General features: G+C 41.7%; 1 protein-coding gene across 5 annotated transcripts in view; it reads left to right on the forward strand.

Moving 5' to 3' along the window:
• LOC129862363 (SLIT-ROBO Rho GTPase-activating protein 1-like) overlaps nucleotides 1-23,400 on the forward strand; it is a 178,781-nt gene that overhangs the window by 54,461 nt on the left and 100,920 nt on the right. For all 5 annotated transcript variants that reach the window (XM_055933912.1, XM_055933913.1, XM_055933916.1 and 2 more), the window contains exons 2-3: nucleotides 1,160-1,355; nucleotides 22,909-23,071. In XM_055933912.1, coding sequence (XP_055789887.1) covers nucleotides 1,160-1,355; nucleotides 22,909-23,071 — 359 coding nt within the window. The remainder of the gene's footprint in view (nucleotides 1-1,159; nucleotides 1,356-22,908; nucleotides 23,072-23,400) is intronic.

Here is a 23,400-nt window from a genome sequence, read left to right on the forward strand (position 1 = left end):
CAGTACAAAGATACAGGCGTCCTTCCTAACTCAGTGGCCTGAGAGGAAGAAAACCGCTCAGGGATTTCACCATGAGGCCAATGGTGACTTTATAACAATTACAGAGTAATTGCAGAGGATGGATCAACAACATTGTAGTTACTCCACAATACTAACTTAATTGACAGCGTGAAAAGAACGACGCCTGTACAGAATAAAAATATATTCCAAAACATACATCCTGTTTGCAAAGTAATTCTGCAAAAAATGGGGCAAAGCAATTAACTTTTTGTCCTGATTACAAAGTGTTATGTTTGGGGCAAATCCAATACAACACATTATTGAGTATCACTATCCATATTTTCAAGCATAGTTGTGGCTGTATCATGTTATAGGAATGCTTGTAATTGTTAAGGACTGGGGAGTTTTTCAGGATAAAACAGGAATGGAGCTAAGCACAGGCAAAATCATAGAGAGAAACCTGGTTCAGTCTGCTTTTCACTAGACACTGGGAGATTTTCAGCTTTTCAGCAGAACAATAACCTGAAACACAAGACCAAATCTACACTTGAGTTGCTTACCAAGAAGACGATGAATGTTCCTGAGTGGCCAAGTTACAATTTTGACTTAAATCTACTTCAAAATCTATGGCAAGACTTGAAAATTGTCTAGCAATAACCAACAACCAATTTGACGGAGCTTGAATAATTTTGAAAATAATTATGGGCTAATGTTGAACAATCCATGTGTGGAAAGCTCTTAGAGATTTACCCAGAAAGATTCACAGCTATAATCGCTGCCAAAGGTGCCTCTACAAAGTACTGACTCGAGGGTGTAAATACTTACGTAAAATGAGATATTTCTGTATTTTATTTTTAATACATTTTTTAAAAAACAAGTCACTTTGTCATTATGGGGTATTGTGTGTAGATGGGTGAGGGGGGAAAAAATATACTTAGGCTGTAACACAAGAAAATGTGGAATAAGTCAAGGGTTATGGATACTTTCTGAAGGCATTGATTCCATTCGAATATTGGCTGGTGTTGACTACTAAGATTGACATATTTCTCACCTGTCTGCTCTGTGTGGTTCTTAGAGATCTACAAACCTCTGACTTTTGTCTGTGTGTGTGTGGTTCTCGACATCCATCTGACTTGATTGTGTCTGTCTGTGTCCTCAGAGATCCGTGCCCAGCTGGTGGATCAGCAGAAATGCCTGGACCAGCAGACAGAGATGAGGGTGCAGCTCCTCCAGGACCTGCAGGACTTCTTCAGGAAGAAGTCAGAGATTGAGATGGAGTACTCCAGGAACCTGGAGAAACTGGCAGAGAGGTTCATGGCTAAGACTCGGAGCACCAAGGACCACCAGCAGTACAAGTGGGTACAAGTGTATATAGGTCTTGAATGTGTTTTTCTCTTTTCCTGGGTCTGTGTCGATCTTTATCCCTGACTTTGGGTCTGTCTGCCTGGGTCTAGGTCTGAGACTTTGTCGGTTTATGTCTTTCTTCTGTACAAGTTAAGTCACTGGATGGAACTGTCTCTGTCTGAAATATGCCTCTCTCAGGTTCAGTGTTCATGAATACCTTTTGCATTAGGCAATCAGAATCAATGTCATATTTGATTATATGTTCATGACTATCAATCTGGATAGTCATGAACCCTGCTGCCGGGTTTTAAATACATTCAACTTTGATTACAATGTTGACCCGGCAAATCAATGAATGGTTTTTATTATAATCAATCTGGTCCCACACACCCACCCACCCACCAGCAGCACTCAATGATTCCTTGTCTTATTTATTTCACATTATCAAACTGCATAAGACATTTAATTGTCATGTCATTCTACTAATTTCCTTTCCTCCATTAGACGACTGAAATCGATTTAGACGGGCGGGTGTTATTTCCCATTTTTTTCATACATTTTCAAATGTATGTGTTCCCGATATGAATAAATTAACATTCATTATTGAAAGGCAATATCCTATGAAGGCAGGCTGTTACACCAGGAGCTCCAGCAATAAATATCCATATCCTCTATTTCCCCCTTTAGCCCATTCTGCATAATGTCCCTTTTGTTCATCGGTACTTCCGATGGTTAGCACGGGTAGCCCTATATTTCAAATACTTTCCCCCATCTTACATCACAATTCACAAACTGTCACCCTCTCTGTCAATGTGCAGATGGTATTTCCAGCGCAGTGTGAATTATGGAAGTGGAGAAACTCCAATGAACGAACCGATACCTCCCAGAATGGTTATAGATTTTTTTTCTCCAATGGATATCAGATTGATGACTGCTCACGCTCTCCAACGGTGACCAGATCCATAATACAGAATACATGGAATGGAATGGTGAGAGGAACCCTAATTCTATAATCATTATTGTGGAGAATAACCTAACTATGTCTATAGTGAGTTGGTCTCGGTCGGATGTAGTTTAACCACAAATGAGACAAGACCTGACGTGACAAAAGATGAAAATGTGTTAATCTCTCCCCAAATCAATTGAAGTATGATCACACTGTAAGAGAAGAACTATCCCTCCATCCCTCCATCTCTTTCCCATGGCTTCTTTCCTTACCCCCTGTCTGTGTGGTAAAGCACCGTTTGACTCTGGCCTGATGCCATGGATGAGTCGTATTGGAATGTTGACACAGTCGAGCAACGCTGTACTTGTGGTCTCATTACGCTGGAGGATACTGCTTATGGAAAAGGAAACATTAGCATATTGTTTGAACTTGCGGCGGGGACCAAAAAATAAAATGTCTGTTTGCCCTCCTCAGTGTCCTCAAATAGGCCTCTACTGAGTCTACTGCGCCTGAAAACCACAATGGCTCTACCAGCTGTGTGTGCATGACTGGGAGACTGAGGAGAATCTGATGGCATGGATCGCTAGCTGTGGATTTCATCGTGTGATATAGAGTCCAGTCTGTTCATTCGTCGGGTAAACATTTGTCAAGCAGCATATTTTGGTGCTCTGTAAATGCCAGACGTTTGACTAACAGTGAATGCCCTGCTGCTGGGTTTTAAGACGTGGCTTATTTATTTTTTGTGTTTGTATAAACAAGGTTAATACAGAACAGCGTATGTATTTTCCACATTCTCTAGGATGTTATCTTTGGAACAACTTGTGTGAGGTTGAAAAAGTGCACTTAAGTCTGACTCTGAGCTTCATGGCCTAATGTTAGTGCAGTGCCTCAGCCTAGCTTGGGCTGGCTGTGTGTGTAATAAAATGGATTAGCTTTAAAATCCGCTCTTTAAATCACTGGCTAATTAGCTGGCATTTCCGCACTGGAGAGCAGTGAATACTGACAAGCTGCGTGCAGTTGGGCTGCTAACTGCTGCTAACTGAGTTGAGCATTGTCACAGATTTATTGTGAAGTTTTTCCACATTTGACAGGGAGCCAAGTTATGTTCATTCAGTTTACGTTGGTCAAATAATAAAAATCACCAGAGAAGTTGGAGAAGTCAAGTCTTTGTCAGGTAACGTAGGACGCTTTGTACTAGCCCTGACGTTTGGCCTCTGACTCTCTTTCTCCAAATGGATGAAAACAGAGGGGCTATGGTACATTTCAGTGTCCAGGACAAGGAATGTCTCGTCAGCCATGTTTTTCTACTCTATCGGGTCGCTTTCAGGAGTGAGATAAAGTGACTGTAAGGAAGTACACCATTTGTGCTACCTATGGGATTATTGCTACAGCACCTCAGTTGGCCTAGAACAATCTTGCTAGGGTACAGCTCTGCAGCAGCGGTAGGCGGTAGGGATGTTATTTTTGCTTGATAGCGTTAGCTAGCGCTAGTCGGCTGTACCTGCGCAAAAACACCAGTATTTTTCATCCTATAGTTTGTTCTCCATCTTCCTTTTAAATAGTGAGCTAAAATGTTTTCAGCACTTTTAATATCCCTGACTGATCAAAACTAATTTTCTCATGCTCTCTCGTCTCTCTGCAGCAGCCGTGCACTGATTGTACAAAACATTGTACACTCAGTGCATGACCTAGACTGACCAGGTAAATCCAGGTAAAAGCTATGATCCCTTATTGATTGAAATGGATTTAAAAGTGACATCAATGTAGATGAAGGGGAGGAGACCAGTTAAAGATTTTTGAGCCTTGAGACAATTGAGACATGGATTGTGAATGTGTGCCATTCAGAGCGTGCATGGGCAAGACAAAAGATTTAAGTGCCTTTGAACTGGGTATGGTAGTAGGTGCCAGGCGCATCGGTTTGTATCAAGAACTGCAGCACTGCTGGGTTAACTATGGATGCTTAGATAGCTATGGACTGGTGGCAAATGTAGTTAATATATTTTATGATATACAGTACCAGTCAAAAGTTTGGACTAGAGGTCGACCGATTATGATTTTTCAACGCCGATACCGATTTATTGGAGGACCAAAAAAGCCGATACCGATTAATCGGACGATTTTTAATGACAATTACAACAATACTGAATGAACACTTATTTTAACTTAATATAATACATAAATAAAATCAATTTAGCCTCAAATAAATAATGAAACATGTTCAATTTGGTTTAAATAATGCAAAAATAAAGTGTTGGAGAAGAAAGTTAAAGTGCAATATGTGCCATCTAAGAAAGCTAACGTTTAAGTTCCTTGCTCAGAACATGAGAACATATGAAAGCTGGTGGCTCCTTTTAACATGAGTCTTCAATATTCCCAGGTAAGAAGTTTTAGGTTGTAGTTATTATAGGAATAATAGGACTATTTCTCTCTCTACCATTTGCATTTCATTAACCTTTGACTATTGGATGTTCTTATAGGCACTTTAGTATTGCCAGTGTAACAGTATAGCTTCCGTCCCTCTCCTCGCTCCTACCTGGGCTCGAACCAGGAACACAACGACAACAGCCACCCTCGAAGCAGCGTTACCCATCGCTCCACAAAAGCCGCGGCCCTTGCAGAGCAAGTGGAACAACCACTCCAAGTCTCAGAGCGAGTGATGTTTGAAACGCTATCAGCGCGCACCCCGCAAACTAGCTAGCCATTTCACATTGGTGAGTTGATAGGCTTGAAGTCATAAACAGTAGAGCTGCTGGCAAAATGCACGAAAGTGCTGTTTGAATGAATGCTTACGAGCCTGCTGGTGCCTACCATCGCTCAGTCAGACTGCTTTATCAAATCATAGACTTAATTATAACATAATAACACACAGAAATACGAGCCTTAGGTTATTAATATGGTCGAATCTGGAAATTATCATCTCGAAAACAAGACGTTTATTCTTTCAGTGAAATACGGAACCGTTCCGTATTTTATCTAACGGGTGGCATCCCTAAGTCTAAATATTCCTGTCACATTGCACAACCTTCAATGTTATGTCATAATTACGTAAAATTCTGGCAAATTAGGCAGCCCAAACTATTGCATATACACTGACTCTGCGTGCAATGAACGCAAGAGAAGTGACACAATTTCACCTGGTTAATATTGCCTGTTAACCTGGATTTCTTTTAGCTAAATATGCAGGTTTAAAAATATATACTTCTGTGTATTGATTTTAAGAAAGGCATTGATGTTTATGGTTAGGTACACATTGGAGCAACGATATGCACCGCATTGATTATATGCAACGCAGGACACGCTAGATAACTACACATGGTTGATGATATTACTAGTTTAACTAGTGATTATGATTGATTGATTGATTGTTTTTTATAAGATAAGTTTAATGCTAGCTAGCAACTTACCTTGGCTTGCTGCATTCGCGTAACAGGCAGGCTCCTCGTGGAGTGCAATGTAATCAGGTGGTTAGAGCGTTGGACTAGTTAACTGTAAGGTTGCAAGATTGAATCCCCTGAGCTGACAAGGTAAAAATCTGTCGTTCTGCCCCTGAACGAGTTAGAACGTTCCTAGGCCGTCATTGAAAATAAGAATGTGTTCTTAACTGACTTGCCGAGTTAAATAAAGATTAAATAAAGGTGTAAAAAAAATATATATATATATATATTTTTTTAATCGGCAAAATCGGTGTCCAAAAATACCGATTTCCGATTGTTCTGAAAACTTGAAATTCGGCCCTAATTAATCGGCCATTCCGATTAATCGGCCGACCTCTAGTTTGGACACCTACTCATTCAAGGGTTTTTCTTTATTTTAACTATTTTCTACATTGTAGAATAATAGTGAAGACCTCAACGACGAAATAACACATATGGAATCATGTAGTAACCAAAAAAAGTGTTAAACAAATCAAAATATATTTTAGATTCTTCAAAGTAGCCACACTTTGCTTTGCACACTCTTGGCATTCTCTCAACCAGCTTCATGAGGAATGCTTTTCCTGAGGAATGCTTTTACAGTCTTGAAGGAGTTCCCACAAATGCTGAGCACAGATTTCCACCGGTCTAATGTCTATTGCTCGTGTTTCTTGGCCCAAGCAAGTCTCTTCTTATTGGTGTACTTTAGTAAGGGTTTCTTTGCAGCAATTCGACCATGAAGGCCTGATTCACGCAGTCTCCTCTGAACAGTTGATGTTGATGTCTGTTACTTGAACTCTGAAGCATTTATTTGGTAACTCTAAGGAATTTATCCTCTTCAGCAGAGGTAACTCTGGGTCTTCCTTTCATGTGGCAGTCCTCATAAGAGCCAGTTTTATCACAGTGCTTGATGGTTTTTGCAACTTTATTTTCATTTTTTTTTTTTTACCTTTATTTAACCAGGTAAGCTAGTTGAGAAAGTTCTCATTTACAACTGCGACCTGGCCAAGATAAAGCAAAGCAGTCCGACACAAACAACAACACAGAGTTACACATGGAATAAACAAACATACAGTCAATAACACAATAGAAAACGTCTATATACAGTGTGTGCAAATGAGGTAAGATGAGGGAGGTAAGGCAATAAATAGGCCATAGTGACGAAATAATTACAATTTAGCAATTAAACACTGGAGTGATGGCTGTGCAGAAGATGAATGTGCAAGTAGCGATACTGGGATGCAAAGGAGCAAAAAAATAAAAAATAAAATAACAGTATGGGGATGAGGTAGTTGGGCTATTTATAGATGGGCTATGTATGTATGAGCTGCTCTGACAGCTGATGCTTGAAGTTAGTGAGGGAGATATGAGTCTCCAGCTTCAGTGATTTTTGCAATTCGTTACAGTCATTGGCAGCAGAGAACTGGAAGGAAAGGCAGCCAAAGGAGGAATTGGCTTTGGGGGTGACCAGTGAAATATACCTGCTGGAGCGTGTGCTACTGGTGGGTGCTGCTAAGGTGATTAGTGAGCTGAGATAAGGCAGAGCTTTACCTAGCAAAGACTTATAGATAACCTGGAGCCAGTGGGTTTGGCGACGAATATGAAGCGAGGGCCAGCCAACGAGAGCATACAGGTCGCAGTGGTGGGTAGTATATGGGGCTTTGGTGACAAAACGGATGGCACTGTGATAGACAACATCCAATTTGCTGGGTAGAGTGTTGGAGGCTATTTTCTAAATTACATTGCCGAAGTCAAGGATCGGTAGGATAGTCAGTTTTACTAGGGTATGTTTGGCAGCATGAGTGAAGGATGCTTTGTTGCGAAATAGGAAGCCGATTCTAGATTTTTTTTTATTTTATTTTTTTAAGTATTTTATTTTTGCATTTTCCAATTAACAACATTCAAGACAAACATGACAAGATATTAGACAACAATAGGACAAAGTGACAATAACAGATGAGCGTAACAAAGAAAGAAAAAATAAAACAAATTATAATTATATATACAGACATACAATAAAAAATAAAAATAATAATGAGACATTGGATCATAAGGTCACCTGCCGTAGGCTACATATTATACGTTACGTGTGAAACATTATATAAGGATAATCTAGAGGTTCATTCAATGTGATGTGGGGGGAGATTCTCCATATAGTCAATAAAAGGTTGCCAAATTCTGTAAAATGTATTTAACTTATTCCTCAAGCGGTAAGTAATTTTCTCCAGTGGGATACAACTATTAACTTCTGATAGCCACATTGCAACTGGCAGGGGGGAATCCAATTTCCATTTCAAGGCGATACATTTCTTGGAAATCGCTAACAATATTTCTGTTAGCTTTATAGTATGGCTTTGCCTAAGATTGGTGTTAGTAAAGTTGTCCAGTAGACAGACCTCCGGGTCTAGAGGGAATGCAACCCCATGAATTGAGGATATGGTATCGCATACCCCCTGCCAGAAACTGTGTAGTTTTGAACACTGCCAAGTAGAATGGAGGAATGTTCCTTCATCTGAGCCACATCTAAAACATAGGGAGGATATATCAGGGTTGAACTTGTGCAGTCTAGATGGGGTGATATAAAGCTGATGGAGGAAATTAAACTGAATCAGTCTGTATCTGGAGTTCAATGTGGATGTAACACCATCCCTGCATAGGTCACTCCATAGACCCTCATCGAGATCAATACCCAGATCTTTTTCCCATCTAAGTCGGGGTTTATCTAGCCCAGGCAGTGTTAGTCCTGACATAAGAGCATCGTAAACACGGGAAATGGTCTTGAACAGTGGTTGGTCTGCGTGGCAGAGTTGTTCAATAGGTGACATCTTAGGTAGGTTCCATTGTCCCTTGAGAGACACCCTAATAAAGTTTCGTAGTTGTAGGTAGCTAAAGAAGTCCCTATTAGGCAAGTGGTATTTCTGTTTCAGCTGATCAAAAGACATAAGAACTCCCTCCTCGTAACAATGCTCCAGAAGAGTGATCCCCCTATCAGACCATGGTCTAAAGTTACTATTCTGGAAAAACATAGGAATCAATCTATTGTTCCATAAAGGGGTTTTAGGGGAAAGGAATCCCCCTCGTCCGAACAGCTCATGTAGTTTGCCCCATGCCAGGACAGAATGTATGATTAAAGGGTTGTCTGTGATGGTTTTTATAGATTTTCTGTCCCATTTGTAAAACAATTCTGCCCCAGTGTCATCATTTACCTCAAGCTTTTCAATGTTCAACCATGAGGGAGAGGGACCCTTGTCAAACCTCTGAGCCAGAAACCTAGACTGTGCTGCCCAGTAGTACATTCTAAAGTTGGGGATGTTTAAGCCCCCTTGACTGTAATCAAGGGTCAGTTTATCCAGGCCAACCCTAGGGGTTTTGCCGTGCCAGATAAACCGTCATCTTGTCGAGAGAGGAAAAGAATGCTGCGGGAACAGGGATAGGGAGAGATTGAAACATATATAGAAATCTGGGCAGGACATTCATTTTAATTACATTGATTCTACCCAGTAGAGTGAGAGGTAAGTCCATCCATTTACAAAGGTCACCCTCCACCTTTTGCAACAAATTGGCCAGATTGAGTTCATAGAGGTTGTTCAGGTTACCATCCACCATTATGCCCAAGTATGTGAAGCCCATAGGCGACCATCTAAAAGGAAACTTGTGCTTGATGGTATGATGGTCAACTAGATTTAATTTTTGATTGGAGATGCCTCATGTGAGTTTACAGTATAACCAGACAGCTAGGTATTGTGTTGTCCACATATTCTAAGTCAGAACCGTCCAGAGTAGTGATGCTGGACGGGCGAGCAGGTGCGAGCAGTGATCGGTTGAAGAGCATGCATTTAGTTTTACTTGCATTTAAGAGCAGTTGGAGGCCACGGAAGGAGAGTTGTATGGCATTGAAGCTTTTGAAGAAACTTTCAAAGTTCTTGAAATTTTCCGCCGGATTGACTGACCGTCATGTCTTAAAGTAATGATGGCCAGTCATTTATTTATTTGAGCTGCTAACATAATTGCAAAAGGGTTTTCTAATGATCAATTAGCCTTTTAAATTAGAAACTTGGATTAGCTAACACAACGTGCCACTGGAACACAGGAGTGATGGTTGCTGATAATTGGCCTCTGTAGATATTCCATACAAAATCAGCTGTTTCCAGCTACAATAGTCATTTACAACAATAACAATGTCAACACTGTATTTTTGATCAATTTTATGTTATTTTAATGGCCAAAAGGTGTGCTTATCTTTCAAAAACATTTCTAAGTGACCCCAAACTGTTCGACAAGCAGATGACCACATACTTTTGGTAATGTTGTGTGTGTGTTGGGAAAGTATTCAGACCACTTGACATTTTGTTACGTTATTCAGAAATGTATTAAATTCATTTTCCCTCATCAATCTACACACAATACCCCATAATGCCAAAGCAAAAACAGTTTTTTATTTTTATTTTAGCTAATGCATAAAAAATAAAAACATACCTTTTTACATAAGTATTCAAGAAATTGTAATTTAGCTCGGGTGCATCCTGTTTCCATTGGTCATCCTTGATGTTTCTACAACTTGATTGAAGTCCACCTGTGGTACATTAAATTGATTGGATCCAAAATGATTTGGAAAGGCACACACCTGTCTATACAGTGCATGCCAGAGCAAAAACCAGGCCCTGATGTCGAATGAATTGTCCGTAGAGCTCAGAAACAGGATTGTGTCAAGGCACAGATCTGGGAAAGGGAACAAAAACACATAAACAGCTGCAGCATTGAAGGTCCCCAAGAACACAGTGGCCTACATCACTCTTAACTGGAAGAAGTTTGGAACCAACAAGACTCTTCCTAGAGCTGGCCACCCAGCCAAACTGAGAAATTGTGGGACAAAGGCCTTGATCAGGGAGGTGACCAAGAACCCAATGGTCACTCTGACAGAGCTCCAGAGTTCCTCTGTGGAGATGGGAGAACCTTCCAGAACGACAAACATCTCTGCAGCACTCCATCAATCAAGCCTTTATGGTTGAGTGGCCAGACGGAAGCCACTCCTCAGTAAAAGGCACATGACAGCCCGCTTGGAGTTTGCCAAAAGACACCTATTGACTCTCAGTCCATGAGAAACAAGATTCTCTGGTCTGATGAAACCAAGATTGAACTCTTTGCCAAGTGTCACGTCTGGAGGAAACCCTGCACCATCCCTACGGTGAAGCATGGTGGTGGCAGCATCATGCTGTGGGGATGTTTTTCAGCAGCAGGAACTGGTAGACTAATCAGGATCAAGGCAAAGCTGAACGGAGCAAAGTACAGAGAGACCCTTGATGAAAACCTGCTCCAGAGTGCTCAGGACCTCAGACTGGGGTGAAGGTTCACCTTCCAACAGGACAACTACCCTAAGCACACAGCCATGACAACGCAGGAGTGGTTTCGGGACAAGTCTCTGAATGTGCTGGAGTGGCCCAGCCAGAGCCCTGACTTGAACCCGATGGAACATCTCTGGATAGACCTGAAAATAGCTGTGCAGCAACGCTCCCCATCCTACCTGACAGAGCTTGAGAGGATCTGCAGAGAAGAATGGGAGAAACTCCCCAAATACAGGTGTGCCAAGCTTGTAGTTTCATATCCAAGAAGAATCGATGCTGTAATCACTGCTAAAGGTGCTTCAACAAAGTACTGAGCAAAGCGTCTCAATACTTATGTAAATGTGATATTTCAGTTTACATTTGTTTATAAATTATCAAACAATTCTAAAAACCTGTTTTGCTTTTTCATAATGGGGTATTGTGTGTAGATTAGAGGGGGGAACGGGGACGATTTAATACATTTTAGAATAAGGCTGTAACGTTACAAAATGTGGTCTGAATATTTTCTGAACGCACTGTATATCGACAGAAATAAGATAGATCTTGCTTCTGTTGCCTGTTTGAGTGTTTGTTTAATAGCCTACTGATTCCGTGAGCACCAAGCCTCATGCAAGGTCAAAATGTCGGGTAAAGCAATTTCACAGATTCAGCTGTTTTGAATTGTATTATTATGATAATCAATAGAGTAATAAGTAATGTCGTTTTCATTAGTAGGCTTTGTATAGTAGCCTTGTATAACCACCATCGAGCTGTAGGCCTGAGAGTGCATCCTGTTTAGTCTTAATACCGTAACTTACTTAAGCCTATATTTCAATAGGCTACTGTATCAGTCAATCAATCACACAGCATACAGGACGTTAATGCTTTGAAATGCAATCAAGCATTTTAGTTTTCAATTAAATAACAAAGGGAGCTTTGAATAATTAGCCTAAACAATAAATAAACCGCAATTCAAGAATGCTTGCAACTGTTTTTAGTATGCTGTAATAAAGGCTTTATATATCTTTTTTTGTTAGAAAAGACTCTCTGGTACAGTTATTTAGTGTCGTTTACACTGTTCCAAAAGATCCCCATATATAAAACATCTAACAGCAACTGTTTGGCACACACAATACTCACTCAATGCTTGTTCCTATACCCTATTTTTTTTCTGGATCTCCAGTAGTTTCCACAACTAAGTAAAATGTCTTCCACAGATCTGACTTCTTCTCCTTTCCCTCCTGAGCAACCAGTAAACATTCACCCATTTCGAGTTTCTTTTTCATGTCCTCCGCATCCATTTCACTGTCATGGTGTTCATAGTTTGTTATAACCAATTTATTGATGTGATTATGATAGGCTATAGGTCAGGCCCTATTTGTCACATGCATGAGATGTTTCACGTAAAGAGAGCAAGGGTTGAGGGAATAGGGAATATTTTTCCAAAAACAAATTAGGGATTTCGGTAACAGAACTTTTCAGTCAGAAGCGAACAAGAAACTAAATGGCTGTAATGATGTTGCTGCTTCCTCATGGACAGCCCAAAAAAACACTTGTTGTGCTGTGGTGCCTTTTCACTGCAGTAGGGAGGAGAGCGAGACCACTTTCGCCAGTCACACAGTGTGACCATCTTGAGTCATTTGTGTGTCTTTGTTATCTAATCAAAGTGTGCTTAAAGCATCAGACAAGCTCAGTGCATATGTAGTTGACGTTATTCAAACAAATACGGTTTATCTGTCTATATATGGAAACATTTTGACCAATCGATTGGTCGAAAGAACAGGACAAGACTCGGTCGACCCAAGTAATTTTTTGTTGTTGTCAGGGACAGCTCTAAAACGCTTGCACACACACGCCTAACTCAATGGTCTGTCACTTGGTCCAGCAGTATGTCTCAATAGCCTGCACACAACCCCACTATTAGGCCATTGATTTATTACAACAGCTACTGTTCATTCAATGGCTCCCGTAGTGTTTCCATCTACACTAGTTACACATTTGGAATAAGGACCCTTTTAGGTCCCAAAGCCTTTCCTCCATTCATTCGGACTTTTCGGGGGACTGTAATTGTAAGTTCCTGTCCGTTGTTCATTACAGCCATTATGCGAACAAAGCGTGTGATGAGAGAAGGCTGTGTGGTGACTCATCAGCTGTCTCTTTTAGCCTACATCCCAAATTGCGCCCTATTCCCAATCCCTATATAGTGCACTACTGTTGACTAGTGGCCCATATGGCTCTAGTCAAAAGTAGACGGCCGTACGGACACACACTGTAGTTCACCCCTCTCTCAATAAGAGCCCCTCCACTAGCGGATGGGGATATTAAAAGGCCCAGTTATCTAACCCACGGTCACAGCTGATGTCCCATGACCAAGCTCATTACTGTAGAGACCGGCCAATCACATACTCAAGTGTACACGCACACATAGTAGACCCACATGTGCATGCACACACATACACTTCACACAAACACTCACTTTCTGGTAGCCCTCGCTCTCTCATACATACTAGGCTAAAAAAACACACACTTGCGCACACACAGGCAGGAACAGAGAATAAATGAAAGAGCGCCATGCCACTGAAGCATAAGGCAGGAAAGATTTACGGTAACTGCAGTCTTGAGAGTGTGTGTGTGGGTGTTGCTGTCCAGCAACTCTGCCATTAGTATTCTATTGCCATAACTGTTTGTTTCTTCCTGGTAACTTCCCTGCCAATGCCATGTTCTGTACATGTTTCCCCGATGCGTCACTTTTGCTTTTAGCTAAATTTGATTATTCCTTTTATGAAAAATGGCCTTGCGTTTGGCAGTCACCAGGATGTTTTTCATTTCCTGTCCTGTCTTTTGTCACATGCCCTATAGTTCCTGTTTTCCAAACTTCCCAGAGAGTTCTGAGAGAGAGATGGAATGTTACAGCTCTGTGGTCCGGGATGTTTTGTCCGCTTCCAGCAGCTATCATCAAAGAGTTATGTAGTTCAGGGATGCAGCATTGGCCATGTGCCAGGGCGAGGGTACAGAGTTTCACCTGTTGCGTTGACAAGTGCGGGTGTACTGCCTGTCTTTGCTGACTGACCTTCGGGGTGGAGCTCTTCCAGAGTTCCAGAGGAGAGTTTCCATATGGTTCCTGCCAGCTGGCCCTAAGGCCTCAGGACCTGGCCTTTCTTCTGTCCTCCTTCCTCTCCTCGGCGAACTGCTCTGCTCCACAGCAGGAGCAATGTTTTAGATTAAATTGAGGAATTCAGCCCGCTGAAGGCCGCTGCTTAAGCACAGCCATGTCTCACTCTGTCTGTCGCTTTCTCTCTTTCTCCCTCTTAGCCTATTTTCTTTTCCTCTTTCTGTATTGTCTCTTGTAATGCTCTATTCTAAAACTTTACTACATGTAAAGTAACTTCTCTAACAAATTATCTAACAAGGAAGTCTTTAGTTTCCTAAGTTTACGTAAGCTTGTGGCGGGCTCTCTCCCCTGTTGCGAGAAGTCAGATCAGCTTAAAACATTGCTTCAGCTATGCCCCAGAAATGTTGTTGACACACACTCTCCAATCCAACTCTCCCACAGGTGCAGTGTGCACTCGGTGCTGATATATAGTGCATGCTATTATATAGGGCACTCATCACCTGGGGAGGGCTATGGAAGCTAATACTTGCTAGCTAATATTTTTTTGTGATTTTATTTTATTTCACCTTTATTTAACCAGGTAAGCTAGTTGAGAACAAGTTCTCATTTACAACTGCGACCGGGCCAAGATAAAGCAAAGCAGTGTGACACAAACAACAACACAGAGTTACACATGGAATAAACAAGCGTACAGTCAATAACACAATAGAAAAAAATAAAGTCTATATACAGTGTGTGCAAATGGTGTGAGGAGGTAAGGCAATAAACAGGCCATAGTAGCGAAGTAATTACAATTTAGCAGATTAACACTGGAGTGATAGATGAGCAGATGATGATGTGCAAGTAGTGATAGTGGTGTGCAAAAGAGCAGAAAAGTAAATTAAAACAATATGGGAATGAGGTAGGTAGATTGGGTGGGCTATTTACAGATGGACTGTGCACAGCTGCAGCGATCGGTTAGCTGCTCAGATAGCTGATGTTTAAAGTTAGTGAGGGAAACATAAGTCTCCAACTTCAGCGATTTTTGCAAATCGTTCCAGTTACTGGCAGCAGAGAACTGGAAGGAAAGGCGGCCAAAGTAGGTGTTGGCTTTAGGGATGAGATATACCTGCTGGAGCGCGTGCTACGGGAGGGTGTTGTTATGGTGACCAGTGAGCTGAGATAAGGCGGAGCTTTACCTAGCATAGACTTATAGATGACCTGGAGCTAGTGGGTCTGGCGACGAATATGTAGCAAGGGCCAGCCGACTAGAGCATACAGGTCGCAGTGGTGGGTGGTATAAGGGGCTTTGGTAACAAAACGGATGGCACTGTGATAGACTGCATCCAGTTTGCTGAGTAGAGTATTGGAGGCTATTTTGTAGATGACATCGCCGAAGTCGAGGATCGGTAGGATAGTCAGTTTTACTAGGGTAAGTTTGGCTGCGTGAGTAAAGGAGGCTTTGTTGCGAAATAGAAAGTTGATTCTAGGTTTGATTTTGGATTAGAGATGTTTTATATGAGTCTGGAAGGAGAGTTTACAGTCTAGCAGGACACCTAGGTATTTGTAGTTGTCCACATATTCTAGGTCAGAACAGTCCAGAGTTGTGATGGTGGACGGGCGGGCGGATGCGGTTGAAAAGCACGCATTTGGTTTTACTAGCATTTAAGAGCAGTTGGAGGCCACAGAAGGAGTGTTATATGGCATTGAAGCTCGTTTGGAGGTTTGTTAACACAGTGTCCAAAGAAGGGCCAGATGTATACAGAATGATATCGTCTGCGTAGAGGTGGCTCAGGGAATCATCCGCAGCAAGAGCGACATCGTTGATATATACAGAGAAAAGAGTCGGCCCGAGAATTGTGGTACCCCCATAGAGACTTCCAGAGGTCCAGACAACAGGCCCTCTGATTTGACACACTGAAGTTTGTCTGCGAAGTAGTTGGTGAACCAGGCGAGGCAGTCATTTGAAAAACCAAGGCTATTGAGTCTGCCGATAAGAATAAGGTGATTGACAAAGTCTAAAGCCTTGGCCAGGCTTGGGCCTGATCCACATTAAGAAGTCTTGCAACATCTCGCTAGGTGAGTGTTGAGCAGACAGGACAGAGCTGTCAGGTAACCGAGACCTTGATCTCCAAGCTCACATTTGCTTTTCACGTCACTTCCTGTTGAACGTGGAACAAGGGAGAGCTTGGTTATTTATTTTGGAAAGTTTGTTGTGAAAGTCTATAGAAAAAGTTTGGTTACTAGATAGCTACCTTTAGAGTTTTGATCCTGTGACGCGGTTGGCATCAGTTGCTGGGACCGCTAGCCTAGGTGCTAGCTAGCTGCCTAATCAAGCCAGCTGTGTTTTCTTGAGGGCTTGAACGCAGCACTCGACAGGTAGCCATTGTGGCTGGGACCGCTGATTGTCCCGGGCTTGTGGCTGTCTAGATCCCTGCTGTTTGTTGTTGTTTCAAATAAAATGTGATTTGTCACATGTGCCTAATACAACAGATGTAGAGCTTACAGTGAAATGCTTACTTACAAGCCCTAACCAACAATGGCAGTAAAAAAAAGCAAGCGAATACCCCCCCCCCCCCAAAAAAAGTGATAGTAAAAGTAACACAATAAAATAACAATAACAAGAATATATACATGGGGTAACGAGGCAAGGTGCGGGGGTACAGGTTAGTCGAGGTAATATGTATATGTAGGTAGGGGTGAAGTGACTATGCATAGATAATAAACAGCGAGTAGTGGCAGTGTAAAAAAAGGTGGTCAATGCAAATAGTCCAGGTAGCCATTTGATGTTTAGCAGTCTAATGGTTTGGGGGTAGAAGCTGTTAAGGAGCCTTTTGGACCTAGACTTGGTGCTGTGGTACTGCTTCCCATGCGGTAGCAGAGAGAACAGTTTATGATCAGGGTGGCTGGATTCTTTGACAATTTCTAGGGCCTTCCTCTGACACCGCCTAGTATATAGGTCCTGGATGGCAAGAAGCTTGAACTCGGGGATGAACTGGGCCGTACACACTACCCTCTGTAGCGCCTTGCAGTCAGATGATGAGCAGTTGCTATACCAAGCAGTGATGCAACCAATCCGAATGCTCTCGATGGTGCAGCTGTAGAACTTTTTGAGGATTTGAGGACTCATGCTAAATCTTTTTCGTCTCCTGAGGGAGAATAGGTTTTGTCGTGCCCTCTTCACGACTGTCTTGGTGTGTTTGGAGTATGGTAGTTTGTTGGTAATGTGGATGCCAAGGAACTTGAAGCTCTTGACCCACTCCACGACAGCCCCATCGATGTGAATGGGGGTGTGTTTGGCCCCCATTTTCCTGTAGTCCACAATCCCTGCGACCTGCCCTGTCTGGAAGTGCAAGGTGTAACAGCGCAACAAAGACCAAAGCCAGTGGGAGTACCGTTGAGGAGAGTGGTGAAGGATCTATATCACAGGTGAAGGATCTTTTAGATGAACAAAAATTGTTCTACAAGCAGCTGTTAAAACAAGAAAAAATTGCTTCAAGTGTTGTGTCCAAATACTGGTGGAGTCAACTAATAAAAGAATGGACGACTTGACCAGAGAGATCCAGGACCTGAGGAATAGTTTGAAGTTCTCCTAGGGTCAGCTCGATGAGTTTAAACAGGAGAACAGCAAGATGACAGAAATCTGTAAGTCATTGAGAGAGGACATCAGTTCTGAATGTGAATCCATGATAACAATGACTGAGAAATCGGATCTCGGGACAATCAAGGTGGAACAACATGGTTGTGAACGGAATTACAGAATCTCCACATGAGACCTGGACGGAGTTTGATGTGATTAACTTCTCTAGGATAGGGGGTAGCATTTTCACGTTTGGATGAAAAGCGTGCCCAGAGTAAACTGCCTCCTACGCAGTCCCAGATGCTAATATATGCATATTATTATTAGTATTGGATAAAAAACACTCTGAAGTTTCTAAAACTGTTTGAATCATGTCTGTGACTATAAGAGAACTTATTTGGAAGGCAAAACCCTGAGGACAAACCATTCATGTTTTTTTTGAGGTCACTATCCCTTCAAGGAGATTTCATTGGGAATCCAGATTTCTAAGGGATCTTCCTGCAGTTCCTATCGCTTCCACTGGATGTCAACAGTCTTTAGAAATTGGTTGAGGTTTTTCCTTTGAGGAAAGAAGAAGTATCCATGTTCAGAATGAGGCTCCAGTGAAGTGTACTGTTTGTTAGAGGCGCGTGACCAGAAAGCATGCTACACATTGTTTTCCTCCGGTATTGAACACAGATCATCCCGTCTTTAATTTTATCGATTATTTACGTTAAAAAATGCCTACATTTGTATTACAAAAGTCGTTTGAAATGTTTGGACAAAGCTTACAGGTAACTTTTGAGATATTTTATATTCACGTTGTGCAAGTTGGAACCGGTGTTTTTCTGGATCAAACGCGCCAAATAAATGGACATTTTGGATATATATCGACGGAATTAATCGAACAAAATGACCATTTGTGATGTTTATGGGACATATTGGAGTGCCAACAGAAGAAGCTCGTCAAAGGTAAGGCATGAATTATATCTTTATTTCTGCGTTTTGTGTCGCGCCGGGAGGGTTGAAATATGATGGTCTGTGATTGTGAGGTGCTATCCTCAGATAATAGCATTGTTTGCTTTCGCCGTAAAGCATTTTTGAAATCTGACATGTTGGCTGGATTCACAACAAGTGTAGCTTTAATTTGGTATATTGAATGTGCGATTTCATGAAAGTAAAATTTTTATAGTAATTTATTTGAATTTGGCGCTCTGCATTTTCACTGGATGTTGGCCAGGTGGGACGCTGTCCTGTTGGCCAGGTGTCCCACATATCCCAGAGAGGTTAAAAAAAGCAAGTGAGTCCATGTATGTACCCTTAATAAGCTGCAGCTGGCCTAGAACAGAGCCACACGTCTTGCTCTTTATTGTAATCAGAGGGCTAATAGTAATACTATGCATGCCAGTCTCTCTTGGCTATGAGTTGAGGAAAGACTGACTGCGTCACTTTTTATAAGAAACATTGTTGGAAATTCCAAATAGTTTTCATAGTCAACTTACACACACACACTTACCCCACCAGACATGCCACCAGGGGTCTTTTGACAGTCCCCAGGTCCAGAAAAATGTATAAAAACTTACAGTATTATACAGAGCTGTGAGTGCATGGAACACCCTTCCATCTATAGCACAAGTGAACAGCAAACCTGGTTTAAAAAAACAAATGAAGCAACACCTCACGGCACAACGCCTCTCCCCCATGTGACCTACTTGCTGTGTATATGTACTGACATGTATGTATAACTGATAGATGCGCGCACACATTACATTTTTTTAAATGTACAGTACCAGTCAAAAGTTTAGACACCTACTCATTCCAGGGTTTTTCTTTATTTTTACTATTTTCTACATTGTAGAATAATAGTGAAGATGTCAAAACTATGAAATAATACATATATAATCATGTAGTAACCAAAAAAGTGTTAAACAAATCAAAATATATTTGATATTTGAGATTCTTCAGTAGCCACCCTTTCCCTTTATGGCAGCTTTGCACACTCTTGGCATTATCTCAACCAGCTTCATGAGGTAGTCACCTGGAATGCATTTCAATTAAACAGGTGACCCTTGTTAAAAGTGAATTTGTGTAATTTCGTTCCTCCTTAATGCGTTTGAGCCAATCAGTTGTGTTGACAAGGTAGGGGTGGTATACAGAAGATGGCCTATTTGGTAAAATACCAAGTCCATATTATGGCAAGAACAGCTCAAATAAGCAAAGAGAAACAACAGTCCATCATTACTTTAAGACATGAAGGTCTGTCAATCCGGAACATTTCTAAAAGTGCAGTCACAAAAACTGGCTCTCATGAGAACCGCCACAGGACAGGAAGACCCAGAGTTAACTCTGCTGCAGAGGATAACTCCATTAGAGTTACCAGCCTGAGAAATTGCAGCCTAAGTAAATGCTTCACAGAGTTCAAGTAACAGACACATCTCAATATCAACTGTTCAGAGGAGACTGTGTGAATGAGGCCTTCATGGTCGATTTGCTACAAAGAAACCACTACTAAAGACATAAATAAGAAAGAGAGACTTGCTTCAGCCAAGAAACACGAGCAATGGACATTAGAACGGTGGAAATCTGTTCTTTTGTAAGATGATTCCAAATTTGAGATTTGTGGTTCCAACCGCCGTGTCTTTGTGACGCAGAGTAGATGAATGGATGATCTCTGCATGTGTGGTTCCCACCATGAAGCATGGAGGAGGAGGAGGTGTGATGGTGTCGGGGTGCTTTGCTGGTGACACTGTCTGTGATTTATTTAGAATTCAAGGCACACTTAACCAATATGGCTACCACAGCATTCTGCAGCAATACGCCATCCCATCTGGTTTCCGATTAGTGGGACTATGGTTTGTTTTTCAACAGGACAATGACCCAACACACCGCCAGGCTATGTAAGGGCTATTTGACCAAGAATGAGAGTGATGGAGTGCTACATTAGATGACTTGGCCTCCACAATCACCTGACCTCAACCCAATTAAGATGGTTTGGGATGAGTTGGACCGCAGAGTGAAGGAAAAGCAACCAACAAGTGCTCAGCATATGTGGTAACTCCTTCAAGACTGTTGGAAAAGCATTAAGCTGGCTGAGAGAATGCCAAGAGTGTGCCAAGCTGTCATCAAGGCAAAGGGTGGCTACTTGGAATAATCTCAAATATTTTGATTTGTTTAACACTTTTTTTGGTTACTACCGTAATTTCCGGACTATTAAGCTACTATTGAAACTTTTTCCTCGTAGTCGGGAGGGAGCTGCTGACACAGACTCAATCTTAGACACCACGATGGTCCACCTCTAAAATCCTCAAACTTCATTGCGGTGGCGATTGTTTTGGCTTTCAGTCGGATCTGCACAGTTGAAACACCTCGGCCTTCTGCTCTCTGTGTGTTGACCCAGTCTTCAAGCTCATTTTCTAGTTCGGGCCATCTTCCCTCTTCCCTCTTCTCTCTGAAAGCTTTTGTTGTCCTTTTGCACTGAGTCAGTTCCTCACGCTGCTGTTTCCAGCGTCTTATCATCGACTAATATGACTACTGATGCAACAACTAGCACGGGTTGCTAATATGACTACTGACGCAACAACTAGCACGGGTTGCAAATATGACTACTGACGCAACAACTAGCACGGGTTGCTAATATGACTATTGATGTAACAACTAGCACGGGTTGCTAATATGACTACTGACGCAACAACTAGCATGGGTTGCTAATATGACTACTGACGCAACAACTAGCATGGGTTGCTAATATGACTACTGACGCAACAACTAGCACGGGTTGCTAATATGACTACTGACGCAACAACTAGCACGGGTTGCTAATATTACTACTGATGCAACAACTAGCATGGGTTGCTAATATGACTATTGATGTAACAACTAGCATGGGTTGCTAATATGAGTATTGTGCCTTTGGCTAACGGACAACGAAAGAAAGTTGTTAGAACATGAGATAAAAGCTGTATTCAATGGCATATGAGGAAGTGTTTACAAAATAATTCCGTCAACATTTCTATGGTAAGATTTTTTGGCTAGGCTACTTTGAAACAAGGTAAGACATGATTCATAAAATGACAAAACATCCAGGTTTTAAACAATTACGTTTATGGCTAAACATACCAAACAAAAATATAAAAACGCCTCTGCCCAGTCATGTGAAATTCATTAAGGCCTAATGAATTTATTTCTAGTTCGGGCCATCTGCTTTTCTTCCCTCTGAAAGCTTTTGTTGTCTTTTTGCACTGAGTCCGTTCCTCACGCTGCTGTTTCCAATGTCTTATCATCGACTCATTAAGGCCAAGCTCCCGTGCAGCAGCTCTATTTCCTTTTCCAACAGCCAGATCGATCGCCTTCAAATTGAAAGCTGCGTCATATGCATTTCTCTGTGTCTTTGCCATGATGAGGGTGACAAAATGACTACCGTAATCAGAATGATGGGAAGTTTGAGCGCGCTCGATTTACGGTGCTCAGTTTTTTGGCGGCATGAATCTTGTGAAAGAAATCCATAAATTAGCGCGTCATTGTATAAGCCGCGAGGTTCAAAGCGTGGGAAAAAGTAGCGGCTTATAGTCCGGAAATTATGGTACATGATTCCATATTTGTTATTTCATAGTTTTGATGTCTTCACTATTATTCTACAATGTAGAAAATAGTAAAAACTAAAGAAAAACCCTTGAGTGAGTAGGTGTCCAAACCTTTGACTGGTACTGTATGTAAATTATAAAGTATTTTGTCTGTAATGTCTTTTTCGTTATGTTTCGAACCCCAGTAAGACTAGCTGTCGACATTGGCGTTGGCTCATGGGGATCCTAATAATCAAATCAGATGACAAAGACCCCCTTCAGAGAGACAGGCAAGAGGGCACACAGACACACACGCACACACACCTCTGTTTCTTAGGGTGCCTGAACACATCCCTACATTTCCCTGTCTCTACTTGTCGGTGTCTCTGTCTCGTTTGTCTATGCAGTGATCAGTGTATGATAATGAAGTTGTGCACAGTCACTGATCTGTTTTATATGAATGAACATGAGTCAAGTGAAAATCTTTCTGTAAAGAGGGTCATGTTCATTAGAGCACACTGTAGCAAAACTATTTTGCAATGGAAAACTAAAATTAGCATTTCTTATTGGACAAGATCAGGTTGTCCTTCGCTGTTTTGGTCTGTATTCTTCTGTTTGGTACGTAATAATTTGACCCAGTTGATTGACAAAATGTATCTTATAAATCCTTTTTAGGAAGGACCAGAACCTGCTGTCCCCGGTTAACTGCTGGTACCTGTTGCTGAACCAGGTGAGGAGGGAGAGCAAGGACCACGCCACCCTCAGTGACATCTACCTGAACAACGTCATCATGCGCTTCATGCAGATCAGCGAGGACTCCACACGCCTGCTCAAGAAGGTGAGATCTGTAATGTAGTTTGTACTCTTTGACCTTTGACCTGGCTAGATGCGGTCACAGAGAGGTTAGAGGTCATACGAGGTGAGTTCCCAGTGATCTCACGTAATGAAGTGCAACTGATTAGGGTCAGGAGTCGTTCCTTACCACTTGTCTTAAATTGATCATGGAGTTCTCCGGTACCTCGTTATGTTGGATAAATCCTGGGCTCATTCACATAGTCAGAACAAAACTGGGCCCTGCTGCTAATGATACATTATCAATCTCCAGCCTTTGATACACTGGACTGCTCTCAGAGATTTGATGTATGGTTGGGTGTATCAGTGGACTAT

The sequence above is a fragment of the Salvelinus fontinalis genome, chromosome 9, assembly GCF_029448725.1.
Source record: "Salvelinus fontinalis isolate EN_2023a chromosome 9, ASM2944872v1, whole genome shotgun sequence".
Taxonomy (NCBI): domain Eukaryota; kingdom Metazoa; phylum Chordata; class Actinopteri; order Salmoniformes; family Salmonidae; genus Salvelinus; species Salvelinus fontinalis.